The 21,937-nt window shown below is 36.1% G+C and overlaps 1 protein-coding gene across 2 annotated transcripts in view; it reads right to left on the minus strand.

Annotated features, from left to right (window-relative positions):
• Nucleotides 1-6,396: 6,396 nt before the first annotated feature.
• The window catches only part of MS4A13 (membrane spanning 4-domains A13), a 30,570-nt gene continuing 15,029 nt past the window's right edge, over nucleotides 6,397-21,937 (minus strand). For both annotated transcript variants that reach the window (XM_006163822.2, XM_006163821.3), the window contains 3 exons: nucleotides 20,985-21,104; nucleotides 19,735-19,830; nucleotides 6,397-6,917 (listed from right to left, as the gene is read on the minus strand). In XM_006163822.2, the coding sequence (XP_006163884.1) occupies nucleotides 6,858-6,917; nucleotides 19,735-19,830; nucleotides 20,985-21,104 (276 nt within the window). In that variant the 3' untranslated portion in view covers nucleotides 6,397-6,857. The remainder of the gene's footprint in view (nucleotides 6,918-19,734; nucleotides 19,831-20,984; nucleotides 21,105-21,937) is intronic.

The raw sequence follows: 21,937 nt of genomic DNA on the forward strand, positions 1-21,937 counted from the left end.
TGTTGTTCTTCTCTTTTTTTTTGTTTTTTTTTTTTTTTTTTTTTTTGTACAATTGAGATAAATACTAAATACTATGTAGTCTTCATACCCCTCAAGTTCATGCTAATTTACCCTGAATATTGAAATAGGAAAACAGGAATTTTAAAAATCTGCTAATGTGAAGGTCATCTTCATGAGGCCGTACCATGTAGAAATTTTTTTGCATTAAGCACTGAACACGCGGAATATGACATATAGTAGGTGTGAGTAAATTTATCAAAGGTTATATATTCAAACATCTTCAGTTTATAGGAGTCTTAACTTAAAATCATTGAAATTGATTGGCTTTGAAGGCTAATTAAAGGCATGGTTATGATAGAGAATGGCATTAACATTTATTGAGGCTCTAGGTATCATGTGTTTCACATTTTGCATAATTAATTAAACAAATATCTGTTAAGTATCACTGTGTGTCAGGTATTTTTCTATATATTAAAGGATAAAGCAATGAGGAAAATTCATAAACACCCATGCCTTCTATGAAGCTTACCTTATGGGACAAGTGGAATGAAGAGTAAGTGTTAATGTTAGGAGGTCAGGGAAATGAATAGGGTTCAGCATAGGAGGTAAGGGATGGTCAGAAATGTAAGTAGGTACCTACAGAGCCCTGAAATCAGAGGAAAGAAAATGTAAACGAAGATGAAAAGTCCTAGATAGTTGATTATAATAGATTAGGACTGAGCATTGGTCATTAGATTTTGCAATATGAATGTCACTGTTATTATTAATATTACGCAGTTTCAGAGGAGAAGTGAGACTAAATCCTAACTGGAGCGGATTCAAGAGGAAACAGGAGGAGATAATTAGTGGATAACCAGTATACACCTCTTGAGCATTGTTTTTAAGGAATGGAAACAAATGCAGTCATTTAGAGAGGGAATGAGAGTTAAGGCTTTTTTTTTTAATTAAATTTTTTTTACAAACAGGAGAGATAATAACAAGTCTAATACTGGTAGAAATAGTCCAGAAGAGAAGGAAAAGTTGAAGTTATTGATAAGGATGGAGTAGGAAGACTTTTGACTATGTCCTCTGGGATCTGCCTTGTATTATGCCTTCACAGGAAACTTTATCCACCTCCTAGACTTGAAACCCAGCTTTTCTCCTAGAGCTGTACTTTTCTCAAAGCCGTTCAGTTTCTTTGGAATCAAGGATTCTTGGTGGGGGCGGGGAGGGACAATGGGAAATACATTTTCTACAAATTCTGCTGAAGCTTCAAAGCTTACACTGTTCAGTACAGTAATCAGTGGCCACAAGGGACTACTGAGCATTGGAAACGTCATGCTTTTCTCTACCTGCACAGATGCTGCACTTCATCCTCATGCTGTTTCTTGCCATTCTGCTTTTCCCCCTTGCTCAGTTCAGATCAAGTTGTCTTTGCAATATGAAGTCATTTTTGATTACCTTGCTGTTTTTTAATGAATCTGATAAAGTTGGGTAAGCAGAGAACACCTGTCAGACATTAGAACGTTTATTGTTTTCAAGGATAGCATTTATCTATTTTCCTTTTTCATCCAATCTCAGAGTCTAGCTATTGATTTTTATTGGCTGAAACACTTTTTCTCAAGATGTGTGCATTTAATGTCAGTTCTTGAAAATTTGATTAATAAAACAGTCATTCTTGTCATATTATCTCTATACTTTTTCTTCTTCATTTGTTTTTGTTATAGAAATGTCCCTTTGGGAAATTTTTAAATATTTCAGTTACAATAATCTTTATTAATAGTGGCCAGCAAAAGGCATAACAGTTACATCATGGACTCCTTCATGGCTGACTATGGTTCAAATCCTGGACCCCAGGATCCAATAGCTTAAAACTCTTGCCAGGGTCATGTGTGTGCATGCCCAAGAGCTGCAGAATGAAGGAGAAGGGATTGCAGCATGGCCTGGGGGATGATCTCTCATCTTCCCTCTCACTGTCTTTGTCTCTCTCTCTCTCTGGCAAGTGCATGCACCCTAAGACAAAAACCTCTAAAAAAAGAAAAAAAAAGATTTTCTAAAAATAACAGTTTATGCTTCCACACATGCTCCATCACTAAGTATGGGAATTGTACATCTCATTAGTGCTCCATATCTTCAGTTTAGGTAATTTTACATTCCAGTGTATTTGCAGTAAAGTTGCATTTGTTTTGGCTTGTTTGCTTTTTTTTTTTTTTTCATTTTGTTTAATTCTGATGATGTCAAACATGTTATTACATCTTTATTGGTTACTTGGTTATCTTCATTTAAGAAATGCCTATTCAAGTTTTATGTCCAGTTTTTCCATTAGCCTTTTCTCACTAATTTGTAGGGTTTCTTTGACTTTTTTTCTGGTTTTGCTTGCTAGAGGGTGTGCATGTGCTGAAGAGAGACAGAGAGATACAGGGAGAAAGTGTCCTCCAGTGGGGCATGAGCATGTGCAGTCCTTCCGCCTCCATTTCTCTACCTTGTCAGGATTTAGGGCATGTGCACACATGCTCTCAGCATGTTTTACAAGCTACCAGGGCAGGATTTGAACCATGGTTATTCATGAGGACCCCACTCCTTTAACCATTAGACTATAGAGCTGATCCTGACTTTTTTTTTCTTTTTTTGTAATTTTTGATTTACATACAATCATCATACATCTTTGTGGGCTATAATGTGGTTTTTCAAAGCATGCATACAGTGTGTGATAATCAAGTTAAGGATATGAACATATTCATCATATTCAACAAAGAACATTACATTCTGTTGTGTACTTTGCTGTTCATTCTACTAGTTTTTTTTATTTTAAGGTATATATTAAATTGCCAATGTCCTTTGAAAATCTGTTGTACACCATTCTATAACCTATTCATCTTGTTTATATGCATTCTTGTGTCTGTTTATCATTTTCTCCCATGTCCCTTTCCTCCCGCTATTTCCCCACCTTTCCGCCTTCAATACTTGTCCTACCCACTTCCCAGCAGTCTCTGGTATCTATTAATACTACTGTTCTAATTCTATGCCATTGAGTCTTTCAGTTTTCCCCTTAGAGTGTGTCCAACATATGAACTATCCTGGAGAATGTTCTGTTTATGCTTGAGAAGAATGTGTAATCCATTTGCTATTGGATGAATTGTTGTGTATATGTCTGTTATATCAACTTCAACTAGAATGCAGTAAGTGATTTTTTTTCCTTACTAATGTCTGTCTGGTCATTGCTGAAAGAAGACTGTTGAAGTCTTGTACTAGGATTGTATTATGGTCTATATTTTTGTTTGATATATTAGTATTTCAGTTATATATTTATGTGCTCTAGTGTTAGGTGCAGATCTGTTCACAATTGTTATAGTCTTTTGCTGAATTGATCCCTTCATCATTATACAAGTACTTATTTTCCTTGTTTTATAGCTTTTTCCTTTGAAGCCTATTTTGTCTTCTGATACTATTTTTTATTTTTTGGCTCTTTTTGGTTTTTATTTGCATGGAGTATCTTTTTCCATCCCTTTACTTTCAGTCTATCTCTTCTTCCTCTTGAACTTTTTTTTTTTTTTGAGAGAGAGAGATTTTTTGCTATCAAGGCATGTGTCCTCACCAGAGAGAAAGAGAGAGACAGAAAGTGAGAAACCACTCCCCAAGGGGAATGGCCATGCCACAATCCCTTCTCCTCTATCCTCCTCTCAGAATTTTGGGCATCAAGTTTCAATCTGCCAAATCTGGGACTTGAACTGCAGTCGACCATGGGGGAGTCCAGTACCTGCTGATTCCCCTCTCTTGAACATTAATTACTCCAAAATCTGTTTTGATGTTGTTCCATAAATTCTATAAATTAATTCCTTTTCATTTCTTTCCTCCTCTGACAGTATAATTTCAAATAAACTTTCTTTGAGTTCACAGATTCTTTCTTCTGCTTTATCATTGTTGCTATTGATGCTCTCTACTGCATTTTTCATTTTGTTCTTTGTGATTTTCAGCTCCAGGAATTCTGTTTGATTTTTTTTAATTGCTTCAATCTGCTAATTTTTTATTCTGGTTAAATTTTTTGCTTTGATTATGTATTGTTTTCCTCATTTATTTAAATTGTTTCTCTGTTTCTTGAAGTTTACTGATATTCTTTTAAACAATTCTTTTAAATTCTTTGTCAAACTTTTCAGACTTCTTTACTTCTTTGATAAGCCACCAGCATTTTGTCACTGGTGATATGTTTCCCTGGTTGTTCTTGATCTTTCAGCTTGAAGAACTCCCTTTATCATTTCCTATAACATAGCTCTGTTGGTGATGAGTTCACTCAGCTGTTTTGGTTTGGGAGTCTTTATCTCTCCTTCATTTTGTAAGCTTTGCTGGGTACACCAATATCTGCACATTTGAAGAAGTAGGTATTTATTCTAGTCTTCATAGGATGCTTTTGTCTAGAAACATTCTTTAACAGTCAGGCTATCCACAGATTCTGGGCAAACCATCTGGCATGGTCCCATGCCTGGATCCTCTGTGGTCATTGCTGTGCTAGGGGAGGGGTCCCTTAAGCCCAGGACCACTGTGGCAGTGCAGCCAACAGGTTGGAATCCTGTGACTGTTGAGTCCAGTGCAGTGTTGGGGTACATCTTAAAGCCCATGGCATCTGAGGTCCACCTGCCAATATAATTTTAAGTCCAAGGACAGTGCAGTTGGTGATGCGAACTACACATCAAGTCTGACTTCAGTGGCTACAGATTCCCTCTTGGTGCTGGGACAAGTCTGGTAACTCCATCCATGGAGTTGAGAGCTGTAGGATTCTGCCCATTGCTGTGCTTTACTACAGCAGGCCTGGTACTGCAGTCAAGGAAAAGTTATATGCTTACTTCTCTCTCTTTCCACAAGTAGAAGGTATCTCTTCTCATACTGCATCATACTGCGCTGCCTGAGGTTGGAGGAAGGGTGAAACAGGTAATGCAAAACTGCCCTTCCTCTTCAATGTACCTTTTCTTTTTATGCTATAACCGGGAACTGTGTTCTCTTACCTGGTTTCCTTAGTTCCTGCGAATGTATTTTCATTTGTGGATGGTTTTTCAAACTGATGTTTCTGTCGGAGGAAAATTGTTAGCCAGTCTTATTTTGCCATCTTGATCCTTCCTCACTTGCTCACATTTCTGATGAACCAATTCTATCTGAAATGTCCTCCCACTTGTTTGATAAACTAGTAATAATCTCCTGTTCAGAGGCCATTCATAAAGTTTTATTTTCTCTTATTTCACAATGGACGTATCATTTTCTCTCTTGTCTTTTTACTTATTTTTCAAAGATAGGGTCTAGCCGTGTTGAGACCTCCTGTCTTGGCCTTCCAGAGCTGGGACTATAAGCATGTTTCACCATGCCCAGCACTTTTTCAGAAAGGATCTCCCTGAGCTTGTGATCTTCCTGCCTGTCTCCCCTAGTTACCAGGATTACAGTTTCATACCACTGTGCCTGGCCATTAGGTTGGACAGAGAATTAAAGCTGGGCCTTGCATATGGTCCCAGCCTGCAGAACACCTCATCTTAGCAGTGGACACCACTGTGGCAAGGCCTTCTCCTATTCTGTTTCAGTTTTTTTTCCTATTTATGCTAATTTATGTATCACATGGTCTTAATTTGTTATTTGTTTGTTTGCTAAAATAAAAATTCCCTATCATCAGGTGCCTTATTAATCTTTGATATTTCAAGATATATTCATCAGCACATAGCAGACAGTGTGAACTAATTGAGCCTGAGCACTGATATTTTTAGAATCAAGAATCTTAATTTACAGTATTAGATAATAATTGGTGAAACACTTTGAGAGATAAAACCAAAACAAAACCTCAAAACAGCCATTTTAAAACACTACGCGTACCTACCGGCATAAGTATTGTTCATTTAGCCTTCCTGAAGTAATATTTTTGAGAGTGAACTGAATTCCAGGGGTCAGCATGTGGCATAGTGGTTAAGGTGCCAGATTCCCACATGGTCAACCACAATTTGAGTCCTAGACCTGGTGGCTTAAAACTCATGCCGTGTGTGAGTGTGTGCATGGCCAAAATCCTGAGAAGAGAATGGAGGAGAAGGGATTGCAGCATGGCTAACCCTCTGGAGGGTGATTTCTCACTCCCTCTCTCTCTATCTCTCTATCTCTCTGCAAGCACATGCAGCCTATAGCAAAAACCTCTCTCATAAATATATAAAAATAAAAAGATAGTGAATTGAATTCTAAACAGATTCCCAGGAAATTCTCCTTATTGTCAAAAGGCAGTCTGGTTGCTTGCTTCTAAAAGCAATTAAACAGCTGATTTAAATAATGATAAGAAGATAGAAGCAAGGGGAATGAAAGGGGAAGATAAACAACAGAGACTTTCAGGACAAAAAAAAAAAAAAACTTTAATAAGGAAGGAGAGGGCAAAGAAAAACAAGAGAATCTACCTTCCAGGCGTTTTGATTCACACTTTATTAAATTAGAAACTAGTTCAGTTAGAAGAACTCAGATTGTGAAATGTGCTTTTTACTTAGAGGGACACAAATTGTTTAAAGTTTTCCTGTGAATTATACAACATGCTTCAAGTTTAAATACCCTGTACTCTAGAGATAATAACAAGTCTTTATGGTCTCTTATGAAAGCTCCATTATGGAGAGCTTACAGCTATTCAGAGTACCTAGATAACAAATTATTTGTAATTATCTCTTATTTAAATAAGAGAAATATTTCCCTCGGAGCCTAGAAAAAATAGGTGTGGAGAAATTTCTTAAACACTGAGGAGAAAATCCATCCTGTTTTGTATTTACTTTTTCACAAAATCTGTGGGCTTTGTAGCAGCTTTGTCATACAGAGATATTATTAGGGTCCATGTCAGGTATACGCATCAGTAAAAAAATCTCACATTTCTATGGTTTTTATAAAGCGGTTTCTACTTCCTCTGAAATAGATGTAAGATTTTCTTCTTGTCTTTCACCCTGAAAAAAAAAATTAGCCTCTTACAAATCGTATCATTTCTTAAAATCACACAAATAGTAAATAGATCATTCTTTTGAAATACAACCACTACTATGTTTATAGAATAAAATGGTCAAGAGTCATTTGTCCTATGTCTGTTCCATTTCCACCTTAGCCTATTTTCTGAATTCCTATTAAGTAATTTCCAATTTTTGGTATGTACTTCCAGACCTTTTTTAAAAATCTGCTAGAGGGTACATGTTCTTATGTGTATGTGTGTGTTTGTGTGTGTGTGTGAGAGAGAGAGAGAGAGAGAGAGAGAGAGCGCAGAGAGAGAGAGAGAGAGAGAGAGAGAAAGAGAGAGGAGGGAGGAAGAGAGAGAGAGAGAGAGAGAGAGAGAGAGAGAGAGAGAGAGAGAGAGAAAAAGAAAGCACCTTGATGGAGCATGGTCACTCCACGATCTCTTCTCAATTTCTCCCACCTTCCAGCATTTTGGGCACGCATGCCTGGTGTGTTCCTAAGCTGCTGAGTCTGAGATTTGAACCAAATGGTTGGCCATGTGGGATCTAGCCTCCTGCACCCCAAGGCTGGCACCAGACTTTTATAATAAAAATGTTTATGGTGTTCTTGAACATAAACAGAGCCTGTATGCCAAACGTCACCCTGCCCTCTCATGGTATTTCCAACTGTTACCTATTCTTTCTCTCTAGGGTACTATCATTTTGACTTTTAGGTAACCAGTGCTTTATTTTCTATATTTCTAGTTTCACCAACTAAACTTGCATCCCTAAACACTATAGTTTAGCTTTAGTTTTGCCTGGTTTCAAACTTCTTATAAAGGGAATAAAAAAATACATTCTTGTTAGTCTTTTAAAGCTCAACATTATATTTGTAATATTCACCCTTGCTGTTAAGTGTAGGTATAGTTGGTTTTTATTGCTAAATATAATTTTGTCAGAGAAATATAGCTCATTTTATTCACCACTCACCCACTTGTGTTGTTTCCACTTTGGGGCTATTATGAATAATACAGCTATAAATATTCCTTGAAGAATATCTTGGTACACATATGCAAACATTTCTGTTGAGTATATACTAAGAACTTAAATTACTGATCCTAAGATATGTACATCTTAACTTTTAGCACATGATGTCCAAAAGCTTTTGAAAATTTTTGCAATAATTTGTATTCAATAATTTGTATCAATAGTACTTACCATTACTTGGAACTGTCAATGGTTTGAAATTTAGTTATTCCATTAAGAACTTAACAATATCTTTGTTGGGCCAGTTGAGATTGAGATCTCACAGAAGAGAAAAAGGGAGTGAGCTGCTGATGGAGGGTAGCTATGAATTTCTTGTTGGTGATTTTTGGCCACTCAAGTGTGCTTTTGAATTATTTTCCTGTCCCATGCGTCTGCCATTGCCTTCCCAAGTCCCACCTACTGGCACAGATCAGAGGAGCGAGCTGCTGGTGGAGGTTAACTCTAACTTTCCTGTTGGTGATTTTTAACCACACAATTGTACTTTCAGATTCCACAGTTCACCAGTCCATGTGCCGATGTATGCTTCTTTCTTTAGTTATATATTTCCAGCACAATCCCATGTACATCTGAGAGGTTGGGAGAGGAACCAAGCACCTGAACCTGGCTAGCTACACTCCACTCTGACTGAAAGCTGCAGCCCTCTACCAAGAACACACCTGGGAAGAAGAGCTGTTTTCTTCTGACATTACAGAATATACTCAAAGAAGTAGAAAGAATCATGTACTTTATCAGATGAGTAAAAGCCAGTGCAGAGGAACAAGAGATATGAGAAAACAAGGAAATACTTCTCCTTCAAGGAAATACAAGTGCTCATCAAACATAGACAGCACAAAATAATTAGCATTAGTGTCAGAAAGATAATTCAGAATATTCATACTGAAAAAACTAAATGAGATGCAAGAGAAGACAGACAACCAACTCCAGGAGATGAGAATGTCTTTCCATGACTTGAAGAAGGAACTCTATAAAGAGAAAGACACAATAAAAAAATTAAACAGCATTTTTAGAGATGAAGACTGTAAAAGAGAAAGTCAAAACCTTCCTAGAAAATATTATTAGCAGATTAAACCATGCAGAAAATAGAATCTCTGATCTAGAAGCCAAAGCCTAAGATAGACAAAACCACCAAAAGTAATGAAAATATAACCAAAAGAAAAAAAAAAAAGAAGACAATGTATGGGAAATAACTAGAAATTAAATTATACAATTAAATGTCTGAATATCCAAATAACTAGTATTCTAGAAGGTGAAGAATCTGATAAAGGAATAGAAAATCTATTCCATGAAAAACTTGTAGAAAACTTTCCAAACCTAGAGAAACATTCAGACATCCAGACCCAGGAATACAAAGGACTCCAAATATTAGGAACAGAATCAACATAAGAAGATCCTCCTGTACCCGCCAGCACATTATAGCCAGATTGGTAAAACTCAGAGACAAAGATAGCATTATAAAAATAGGCAAGAGAAACATCAAGTTACTTACAAAGGTTATCCTATTATTCTAACATCAGACTACTCAACTGAAACAATGTACAGGAGGAAAGAATAGAAAGATATTTTCAAAACAATAAAAGAAAATCAGTTTTAACCAAGAATACTATACCTGGCAAGACTATCCTTCATATGGGAAAAACAAATAAAGTCATTCTCAAATAAACAGAAAATGAAAGAATTCACCAACTCTATACCAGCTCTTCAAGAAGTACTGAATGGAGGGACCAGCAGTTAGTGTAATGGCTATGTCGCTGGACTCCCATGTAGTCAACCATGGTTTGCATCCTGGACCCTGTGGCTTGAAACTCACACCAGGCGTGTGTGTGTGCGTGCCCAAGATCCCGAGAGGAGAATGGAGGAGAAGGGATTGTGGCATGGCCATCGCCCGTGGGGGGTGATTTCTCGCTTTCTGTCTCCCTGTCTCTCTCTGTCTGTCTGGTGAGTGCACGTGCCCTATAGCGAAAACCTCTCCAAAAAAAAAAAAAAAAAAGAGGTACTGAATGGAATACTACATTAGGAAAACTAGAGTTAAACATAAGTAAGAGAACAAGAAAACCAAGAAAGTGACTGATAAAATGGCAGGGATAAGTCTACAAGTTTTGGTAATACTGTTGAATGTTATGGATTAAATTCTTTGATTAAAAGACACAAACTTGCTGAGTAGATTAAAAAAGAAAAGCAGGAGCCCTCTATATACTGCTTAATAGAAACACATCTTATGGATAAAACATACTGAAAGTGAAGGATTGGAGACAGATATTCCATACAAATGGAGGCTGGAGTCACAATTCTGATATCAGACAAAATAGACTTCAGGACAAAAGTGGTAAGAAGAGGCAAAGAGGGACTAGCAGATGAAGTAATGGTTACGTTGCTGGACTTTTACATGACTGACTGAGGTTTGAGTCCCAAACCCAGTAGGCTGAAACTTACTCTGGGCACATGTGCATGTGTGCCCAATATCCCAATGGAGGAGAGGTGATTGGGTGTGGCCATCCCCCCCTGGGGGGTGATTTCACACTTTCTGACTCTCGGGTGAGCACATGCTCCCTATAGCAAAAATCTTTCTTCAAAAAAGAGATAAAGAAGGACACTATATAGTACTAAGAGGGCTAATTCATCAAGAAGATATAACACATAAATATCTATTCACCCAACACTGGAGCACCCAAATGTACAAAAAGAGAGACTGCTAGCTCTAAAAGGAGAGATGAACTGTAACACAAAAATTGTTAGGGATCTCAATCCCCCACTGTCTCCTCTGGACAGATCATCTAGACAAAAAAATAAACAAAAATATTTAAGAGCTAAATTATCCATTAATCAAATGGACTTGGAAGACATCTATAGAATATTTCATCCAACAACCATAAAATACACATTTTTCTCACCCCCCCATGAAACATTTTTGAAGATCAAATGACAGGGCCCAAAACAAGCTTTACAAATTCAAATGTATAGAAACCATATCCAGCATCTTTTCTAATCACAATGGAATTAAACTTGAAATTAACTACAGAGAGAATCCTTGAAAATAAACAAATACATGGAAACTAAACAAAATACTCCCGAGTGACTTCACAACCACTGGAGAAATTAAGACTGAAATAAAAAATTCATTGAAACCAATGATAAAGAACAAATGAATTTTCATAACCTATGGGAGACAGCAAGAAACAGTCATAAGAAGGAAGTTCATAGCAATTAGTGTCCACAAGAAAAAAAAAATAACCCAGAAAGCTGGCAAATAGATAACCTAACAACACATCTCAGAGAACTGAAAAAACAACAAAACTCAAAAAATGCCAGGAAAAAATAAATAAAGATTAGAGCATAAATAAATGAAATAGAGAATAAAAGAACTATACAGAAAATGAATGAAACCAAAAGATAAATAAAATAATCAATGGAACAGATAATATTAAAACAGACCTAGCAGTTATACAAAAAATCATGAGAGACCACTATGCGCTGTTATATGCCAACAAACAAGAAAACCTAGTTGAGTTGGGCAAATTTCTGGACACATATAATTTACCAAGATTGAACCAGGAAGAAGTAGGAAGCTAGAACAGACCAATAACAAGCAATGAGACTGAAGCAGTAATAAATAGTCTCCCAGAAAAGAAAATCCCAGGTTCTGATGGCTTCACTTCTGAATTCTACAAAATTTTTAAAGAAGAACCCTGATTCTCCTCAAACTATCAATAAATTTCTAAAGATCCAAAAGGAAAGAGCCCTCCCAAATTCATTCTATGAAGCCTCCATCACCCTGATTCCAAAAACAGACAAGGACATAATAACAAAAAAGTTAACTACATACCAATATCCCTAATGAATACAGATGGCAAAAATTTTCAACAAGATATTAGTGAGTCATATCCAACAATACATTGAAAAGATGATACACATGACCAGGTTGGCTTTATTCCAGGGATATAAGGGTGGCTCAGCATATGCAAAACAATAAATCAAATACATTACATCAACAGCAGGGAAGATAAAAACCATATGATCATATCAATCAATGTAGAAAAAGCATTTCATAACATACAACATCCCTTTATAATTAAGACTTATAGCAAAATTGGCAGAGAGGGAACATTCCTCAACACAATAAAAGTCATATATTACACACCCATAGCTAACATCACAAAAAAACTTGAGGCCAGCAAGTGGCATAGTGGTTAAGTTGCTAGACTCCTACATGATCAATTGTGGTTTGAGTCTTGAATCTGGTTTCTTGCTTTCTCACTTTCTCTCTCCTTTTCTCTGGTGAGTACATGTGCCTTATCATAAATTAAAAATAAAAATAAAAATAATAAATAAAATTAAATAATTATTTGTAAAAAACATGAACAACCGGAATAAGTCAAGGTTGCCCACTTTCTTCACTATTTTTCAACATAGTACAGGAAGGCCTAGCCAATGCAATTACACAAGAAAGTAAAAAACAAAAACAAAAACAACAAAACCCCATGCATACACATACAAAACACACACACAAAACTCTTGGAAGTGATAATTGAATAAAATGGCAGATACAAAATCAACATACAAAAACCTACAGCATTTTTATATGCCAGCAGTGAACAAAATGAGGTAGAATTGAAGAAAGCAATACTATTTAAAATATCGACCACCCCCCCACCACACACAGACACACACACAAAGATACCTAGGAATAAACCTAATGAAAAAAGTGAAAGATCCCTACAAGGAAAACTATGAAAAACCTGAAAAAAGAAATAGAAAATAACACCAAAAAAGTGGAAATACATCCCATGTTCCTAAATTGGAAGAATTAATATAATCAAAATATCAAACCTACCTAAATTAATATACAATTTCAGTGAAATTCTTATTAAATTACCAGAGGTACTCTTCAGCAAAGTAGGAAAACAATCATGAAATTTCTCTGGAAACATAAAGGCTCCATTATCACGAAAGAATACTGCAAGAAGAATAAAGCAGGAGGCATCTCTCTTCCTGACCTCAAAATATATTACAAAGCTGTCATAATCAAAACAATATGGTACTGGCAGAAACAACAAAAAATAAGCATGTGGTCCAATGGAACAGAATAGAGAACCTGGGGTAGGAGGCGACCAAAACATAAAGCCAACTGATTTTTGACCAAGGACACAGACAATCCAGTGGGAAAAAGAAAATCTCATCAGTAAATGGTGCTGGAAAAACTGTTATTCACCTTCAGAAAAATGAAACTAGATCCTATCTCTCACCATTAATGAAAACAATTCTAAATGGATCAAAGATCTAAACATAAAACTTCAAACTTTAAAACTAGTGGTGGAAAATATAGGGGAAACTCTTGGATACATGAGAGGAGGCAAAGATTTCTCTCTCTCTCTCTCTCTTTTTTTTTGCAAAGATTTCTTAAATAAGACCTCCAAAGCATGGACAATAATCCCCAAAATAGACAAGTGGAATTACATCAGGCTAAAAAGCTTCTGCACAGCAAAAGAAACAAGAGAGTGAAGAGACAACCCTTAGAATGGAGAATATCTCTGCAATTATGTCTACTATAAGGGACTGATAACCAGAATCTACAGGGTATTCCAGCAGTTTACCTGCAAAAAATAAACTATCCAATTAAGAAAATGGGCAAATGAGTGGAACAGACAATTCTCTAAGGATGACATATAAATGGCCAGAAAGCATGAAAAATGCTCAGCTTTTTTTTTTTTTTTGGAGAGGTTTTTGCTATAGGGTGCATGCGCTTGCCAGACAGACAGAGAGAGACAGAGAGACAGAAAGTGAGAAATCACCCCCCCAGGGGGGATGGCCATGCCACAATCTCTTCTCCTCCATTCTTCTCTCGGGATCTTGGGCACACACGCACACGCGCGCCTGACGTGAGTTTTAAGCCACCAGGTCCAGGACGTGAACTGCGGTCAACTACGTGGGAGTCCAACAGCATAGCCATTATGCTAACTGCTGGTTCCCTCATCATTTCTTTTTAAAAAATAATTACTTAATTTTATCATTATTTTTAAATTTGCTATAGGGCATATGTGTTCATCAGAGACAGAGGGAAAGAAAGAGGACAAGTGGGAAAGGAATCTGCCAGATCCAGGACACAAATCACAGCTGGCCACAAGGAAATCAAGCACCCCAACCACCACGCCACCTGCTGGCCCCTGCTCAGCATCTCTTATCATAAAGGAAATACAAATCAAAACCACATGAGATATCACTTAACTCCAGTCAGAATGGCTAAGATTAAAAAAAAAAAAAAAAGAATGATGAGTGTTGGTGAGGCTAGGTGAAAAAGTATCCTTTCTATACTGTTGGTGGGAATTTAAACTACTAAAACCACTCCAAAGAAAAATATGGAGTTTCCTTACAAATGTACAAGTAGAACTATCATATAACCCAGAATTCCACTCCTGGTATCTACCCAAAGGATAGGAAAACAGTCAGAAAAACACTTGCACATCCATGTTTATTGCTGTTGTATAGTGATTAAATGTAAACAAAACTTTGTTTTAATTATTTTAATTAATTATTGAAATGATTGGGTTTATGTCTGACATTTTACTATTTGTTTTCTACTTGTCTCTTATATTTCTCTTAATTAAAAAATGTTTGCTATAGGGCGCATGCACTTGCTGGAGAGACAGAGAAAAAGAGGAAAAGAGAGAAAGCACCTGCCAGTGGGTTGACCATTATCCTGTCAGGATTTTGGGCATGCAAGCACATGTGCCCAGCATGGTTTTCAAACTGCTGGGTCTGGGACTCTAACAATGTAGTCAGCCATATGGGATTTAGCTGCCTCCACCACACCACAACCTGTCGGCCCTCATGTTTTATATTTTTTAAGTGTATCTCATCTCTTTCAGGGAGAGTGGAGGGGGGTGAAGGAGAGACATAGGCACACTTGACAAGCTTTTGTCATGCCACACCACTGGTCCCCCAGCCTTCTCGGAGCACATGTATTCCACATATTTCAGGTTGACTCAGGGTCTGATCAGTTTTCTGTGTGGCAGGATATGCATCTTAATTTATCACTATCTACTTAGACGCTAATTTAATACCAACAAAATATAGCAACTTAGCTCTATTCCCTCCTTCTTTGTTCTATTCTTGTCATATATTATGTCATATATATGTTACTCAACAATATCATTTATTTTTTAGGGCAAGTTTTGCTATAGGGTGCATGCACTCACTGGAAAGAGACAGAAAGCAAGAAATCATTCCCCAGGAGGTCTGGCCACATTGCAATCCCTTCTCCTCCATTCTCCTCTAAGGATTCTGGGCATGGACGCACACGTGCCCAGCATAATTTTAAGCTTCTGGGTCCAGAACTTGACCAACAGTCGACTACACTGGAGTCCAGTGATGTAACCATTATGCTATCTGCTGGTCCCTGCTTCTTTGGTTTTATCTTTTAAAATTTAAGAACGGTCCAGCAGATGGTGCAGCAGTTGCATTGATTGACTCCCACATGGCCAAGTGCAGTTCGAGTCCTGAACCCAGTGGCTTGAAAATCATGTTGGGCACATGTGTGTGCTTGATATCCTGGGAGGAGAATGGAAGAGAAGGGATTGCAGTGGGGTTATTTTTCACTTTCTGTTTCACTGTCTCTGTCTCTCCTGCAAAGTGCACATGATCTAAGGCCAAAACCTCTAAAAAAAATAAAATTTAGGAGAAAAATTTTAAAAATGTATCTATTGAATAGGTTTTGGCAAACTATGATAAACAGACCAAATCTGACCCCCTGCCTATTTCTGTAAATAAAACTATGTTAGAACAATGTCATATCCATTCATTTCTGTATTACTGGGTATGCTTTCATGATGAAAGGTAGAGTTAAATAGCTGTGACAAATGGAATTAATGTTGCTAATACCACAATCATAAGGAAGTTTTCCTGGATTATCTGGATGAGTCCAATGCAATTAAAAGAAAACAAAAATGATTTATTTATAACTGATTTTTCTAAGTGCTATCCACAGATTTTTTGCTAGTGCTCTTTATTCATGTACATTCGAGCTTCATTTGGTATCACTTTCTCCTAGTCTAAAGAACTTCTTTTTGAACTTTTTGTAAGGAATTCCTGCTAGCAACACATTCTTTGTCTTTGTTCATCTGTCTGTGTCTTCATTTCACCTTTGTTTATAAAGGAATGGTTTTAAATATAGCAAAGACATCCCACCACTTTTCTGGCCTCCATTGTTTGTGATGAGAAGTCAGCTGTTCTCTTAGTGTGGTTCCACTGTACATGGAGTCATTTTTTTTTCTTGCTGTTTTCAAGATTTTTTCTTTATTAATCAGTTTGACTCATCAATGTCTAGGAGTGGATCTCTTTGTATTTATTCTATATGAAGATAACTGAACTTCATATATATACATACATACATATATATATATATATGTATGTATATAATATTTTCTATCAGTCTAGGAAACTTTCTGTCCATTTATTTCATTTTTTTCCTCTTCCGTCACCCTTAATTTTTATGGGATTCCCATTACATATTTAATGGTAACCAAAAGGTTTCTGTTCTTTTCTTTTATTCTTCTCTGTTTTGTTGGACTAAGTGATCTCTTTTGTGCTATCTTCATGTTTGCTGATTTTGTCTTTTGTCAGTTCAAATCTTTCCGGGAGCCTTTCCAGGGATTTTTTTTTTTTTTGAGAGGTTTTTGCCATAGGGTGTGTGCATTCACCAGACAGAGAGAGACAGAGAGATAGAAAGCGAGAAATCACCCCCCGGGGGGATGGCCATGCCTCAATCCTTTCTCCTCTATTCTCCTCTCAGGATCTTGGGCACACAGGCACATGCGCCCAGTGTGAGTTTTAAGCCACCGGGTCCAGGACGCAAACCGGCAAACCGGCGTTGACTATGTGGGAGTCCAGCAACATAGCCATTATGCTAACTGCTGGTCCCTCCAGGGAGGATTTTTTTTTTTTTTTTTTAATTACTGTATTTTTAAACTCCAGAATTTCCATTTGGTTTTTATAATTTCTGTCTCTTTCACTGATATTCTTAATGAGTTATTGTTGTCATCCCTTAATTCTTTAAGAGTATTTCCTTTAGTTCTATGAAGCCTTTGTTAAGTTCACCATTCATTCTCCCCTTTCTCCAACAGACTGTATCTATTAAGTCATCTTTTCAAGTATTTGGGTTACTATTATTTCCTGTTATTTGCGTATTTCCTTTTTGTTGAAAAATAGACATTTTAGATAATATACTGTAACACCTATAGATTCTTAATGCCTCATCATCTTCCAGGAATGTGTTTATTGATGTCTTTTTAGTGATTTGCTTGTACTAATTGTATGTTTATTTCCTTTGAAGTGTGTAATCTTTGATATATACATATATATATTCATGTTTTTCATTTTTTTTAATTCTTGTTTTTGAGACTAGCTTCTCAGGGTCTCCTCTGTGAAGTAGAGAATCAGTGATTGGTCAGCGGTTGTGTTTCAACACTTTTTTATGATCTGAGCTATGTCTCACAAAACTCATATGTTTATGTCCTCATGCCCAGTATTTCAGAAAGTGTTTGTATTTGGAAATAGGGTCTCGAACATAGTAATAAGACATAATAAGGTCATTAGGATGTTTCTTAATCTAATATGACTGATGTCTTTAAAAGAGATTAGGTCACAGATACATACAGAGGGAGGGCCATATGAAGACAAGGAAAGAAGTCAGCCATCTGAAAGTCAATGAGGATGCCTCAGAATAACCCTGTCACCACCTTGCTCTTGAACTTCTAGCCTCTAGAATTGTGAGAAAGTAAATTTCTGTTGTTTAAGCTACAGCCCATGGTGCTTTGTTATGTCAACTCTAATAAAATAATATAGATCTTGAGTCAATGAGACTTCTATCCTTTCCCAGTAAGTCAGTGTAGCTTGAGGAATGGATGAAAGGTTTGGGCTATTTAAGTCTACCCCAGTTTTTACTTTACTTTTACAAGGGGTCAAAACATTCAGCCAATAGTGAATAGTTAACTCGGGTCCTCTTCAGGCTCCTTAGGGTATGTGTGATGTTGCACATATATATAGTCTTCCAGGTAAGTAGGATATTATCAAGGTCCACTGTAGCTATCTTGTTCCCTGAATCTCTCTGTTGAGTTTCTGTCTGTATGCAAATTTCTTACCCCAACAAATACTTTGATCTCAGTCAGGCTAGAAAGAACATTAGCCCTATCAGCTTGTTTGCTACTGGGATTAATATCGTTTTAATAATACATTGGTCATAGAACTTTCTCTGCTCTGCTTCCAATAAAATTAGCCCTCTTAAGCAATGAGGCTGCTGGTCCTCACAATCTAATTTACCAAAGTAAACGGCATAATCAAGCCTAGGGAGTGGGAGAAATGGGAGCAGCCCTGAGCTAACGCGCCACAGATATCCACTGTTCTAGTAGATTTTTCTTAAACACTTAATTGTCATATGCTTTAACCAATTGTCATATGCTTTAACCAACTTTTGAAAGGTAATTTATTGACAAGTAAAGGGTCCAGTTTTATAATTTCTTTTTAGAGAAATTTGTCATATCATCACTTAGACATTCTGGAAGTCCCACTAATTCACTATTTTTTGAAAACTCTTTTTTCATATAATTTCATAGTTGCTTCTAGTCCCTGCTCAGAATGCTCTTCTTTGACCAACCTATGTAAAATAATCTTTGCCTTATCTCCTGACTGTTTTATTTTACTTCATAACAGTTTTCACTTCCTGACATTATTTTATATATTCATCTGTCTACTGTCATTCTTACCCACTGGAATACAAATTCCTGATAATAGGACATTGTCTTGTTAATCACTGCATCTTTAATGTATACTACAATGGCTGACAAACAGTAGGCCTTTTATAAATATTTGAGAAAGACTAAATGCTAGAGATCTAGTTTTTAGCTTGTGAAAAAATAATCATTCTCTTAAACTTCTGTGGTATAGTTAATTGTTACAACATTTTGTGATGCTATGAAATTTAGCCCTGCCATTATTCTTCTGGGAATCAACCACATACAGAAATATTAGTCTCGTGTGCAAAAATATTTGTATAAGGGACCAGCAGTTAGCGTAATGGCTATGTCGCTGGACTCCCATGTAGTTGACCACAGTTCAAGTCCTGGACTCGGTGACTTAAACTCAAGCCAGGCGCATGTGTGTGCATGCCCAAGATCCCGAGAAGAGAATGGAGGAGAAGAGATTGCGGCGTGGCCATCCCCCCTGGGGGGGTGATTTCTTGCTTTCTGTCTCTCTGTCTCTCTGTCTTTCTGGTGAGCGCACGTACCATATAGCAAAAACCTCTCAAAAAAAATATTTGTATTTCTCATTGCATCACTGTTTATTTTAGAAAACACTGAGAACAACTAAATATATAGTAATATGGGAATGTTAAATACTAAAAAATGTGAGGCTATTAAAAAGGCATTGTTTAGATATGTTTCATAGTGAAAAAAATGTTTATGATAGTTGTGAACAGTGCATGTAACAGAACACTGAATATGATTGTATAATTAGTAGCAATGAAAGTAGGGTGTATGTATGTGTGTGTGTGTCTTGCCTGTTTTCATGTAGATTTGGATGTGTGGGTATGATAAGGGATCATTTTTTACTCTTTTTTTTACTTTTTAATTTATAGTTACATGAATTAATTTTATAATTTCTAATTATAAAATAAAGAAAATATTATCACCTATTCCATTTTGATTAGTTCCAAACATAGCCTATCAGTGCACTTCATCTCCTCAGAGTGTGCTTACTAGAAATCAGCATCTTTTGATGTCCCAGGGAGAAGATAAGCACTCACCATATGTCTACAGTTGATGATTGAGTATACAAGTGCAATACAAAATTCCAAGGGATAGGAGAACAGAAAAATACGTGAAACTTCCCTTCCAAGTTTCTGTAATAAGAATAAGAAATCTTGCATTACAATCTAGAGTAAGCATGTTCATGGAAAGAGCTCTTAGTATGAGACTCAAGAAGAAGGAAAATAATAAATCATTTGATTTCCCTAGGCATTTCTACTCCTTTGTTTACTGCTTTACTTTAATTAGCTTTCATTTTATATATATTAATATATTTAGTATATTTATTTCAGTTATGTTATATTTAAATTAGAATCACAAATTATTAGTGCTGCAGCATATTAAAAATTGTTTATACATACACACACACATACACACACACACAAACACACACAAACACACAAACATGTAGCAGAGGCCAGCAGGTGGTGTGGTAGTTAAAGTGCTGGACTCACACATGGCCAACCATGGGTTGAGTCTCGAACCTGGTGGCTTAAAAATGATGCTGTATGTGTGCGTGTGTGCCCAAAATCCTGAGAGGAAAATGCAGGAGAAGGGACTGTGGCATGGCCATCCCACCAGTGGGTGATTTCTTACTTTTCCTCTCCTGTCTCTCTCTCTCTCTCCAGTGAGCACACATATTCTATGGCAAAAACCTAAAAATATATGTAGCCACTAGGAAAAGATGGGTTAGAGATATAGCTCTAATATATAAGTTCATTTTGTGTAACTGGTAACAGCAAGTAAAACTGAAATTTGTCATTTGGGATTTACAGATTTAAAGCAAAATTCACATAAGATACAAAGATAGGCTGTGTATGAAAAGCTTTATATTAAACCAGAAATTACAAGGTATTTACAATTTGAATTTTAAGTGTCAATAGCAAATTGTTCTGTTGATTTTGGAATGTTGTTTCTGGTCCACCAGGATTATACTTCTCAGGCATTAAGAAAATCATAAATGACCCTGTTCCTAGTGCATAGATACTTACCTTGGGATTCTTCTAATTTTTAACTCTTTAATTGAGCAAGCCAAAAATACAAACATTTTATTAACATTTACTAAAAAAACCCTAAAAATGTTAAAATTATTTTTTAATTAAAATGTTCAATCAGGATCTCTCTGCTAAATCAAATAATTTCGGGAGGACAAATAAGAGCAAAAGCTTCATCTTACTTCCCTAGGCTTCAAAATTTCTGAAAAGAATCATATTGAAATTACGATCTTTATGTATAATTGGTCACTTACTGCTTGTCCATAATTTCTGTATGAAACAGTATGAAAAGTAGACAGCTCAATTATTGTTAGAGTTAGTGCGATAAGTGTAATAATTGTGCAGAAGATATTCGTGGTCAAAGCACATATAGCCTGAAAAGGAGACATAGGGTAAATGTTTATATTCACAATAAACACATTGGTTAAATTGTATGTATTGCTGAAAAAAAGTCATCTAATTAAATCTTTGATCTAATTTCTAAAGCTTTAGAAACCATAAATAAATTTTCTGTTAATCCAGTTAATCTGGAGGAAACATTATAATATCATCACATTAGTAAGTATAGTAAGTATCAGTCTCACTTGGGCTAAAGCATTTTATATTTTACAATCATAATTTTAGCAAAAAGGATTCCACTGCCAAGAAAAAATGGGAAAAAAAGAAATGATGGATAATGACTGATTGTAGAAATAAAGTCAAATATGAATTAATAAATTTTAACCTTAGGTTTTCATCATTTAGGGAAATTTATCAATAAATTTGAACACCAGGGTTTTTTTTAATCAATAAAATGACATGATCAGATTAATTAATTTCTAAAATATCTTTTAGCTCAAAGATTCAAAGAATTTTTTCTTCCCCTATCTTTCCACCTAAACCACAGATAGATCTTTATTCTGGACAAATCTACTTTGTTATAAGATACAATCTTGCTCCTCAACTGAATAGTTTAGAAAATGAAGTTTTACAGTAGTATAATATTTAAATATGAGGAGGCTTCAAGAAGTTCATGTGTATGATGCATACTATGAAAAACCTATGCATGAATTTTAATAATAATTTTTGCATCAAAGCACACTCATACTTTTCACTTCATTTTTCTATGAACTTTTTTTTTTTTTTTTGGAGAGGTTTTTGCTATAGGGCGCGTGCGCTCGCCAGACAGACAGAGAGAGACATAGACACAGAAAGCGAGAAATCACCC

This window comes from Tupaia chinensis, unplaced genomic scaffold (genome assembly GCF_000334495.1).
Source record: "Tupaia chinensis unplaced genomic scaffold, TupChi_1.0 Scaffold143204_1, whole genome shotgun sequence".
NCBI classification, from domain to species: domain Eukaryota; kingdom Metazoa; phylum Chordata; class Mammalia; order Scandentia; family Tupaiidae; genus Tupaia; species Tupaia belangeri.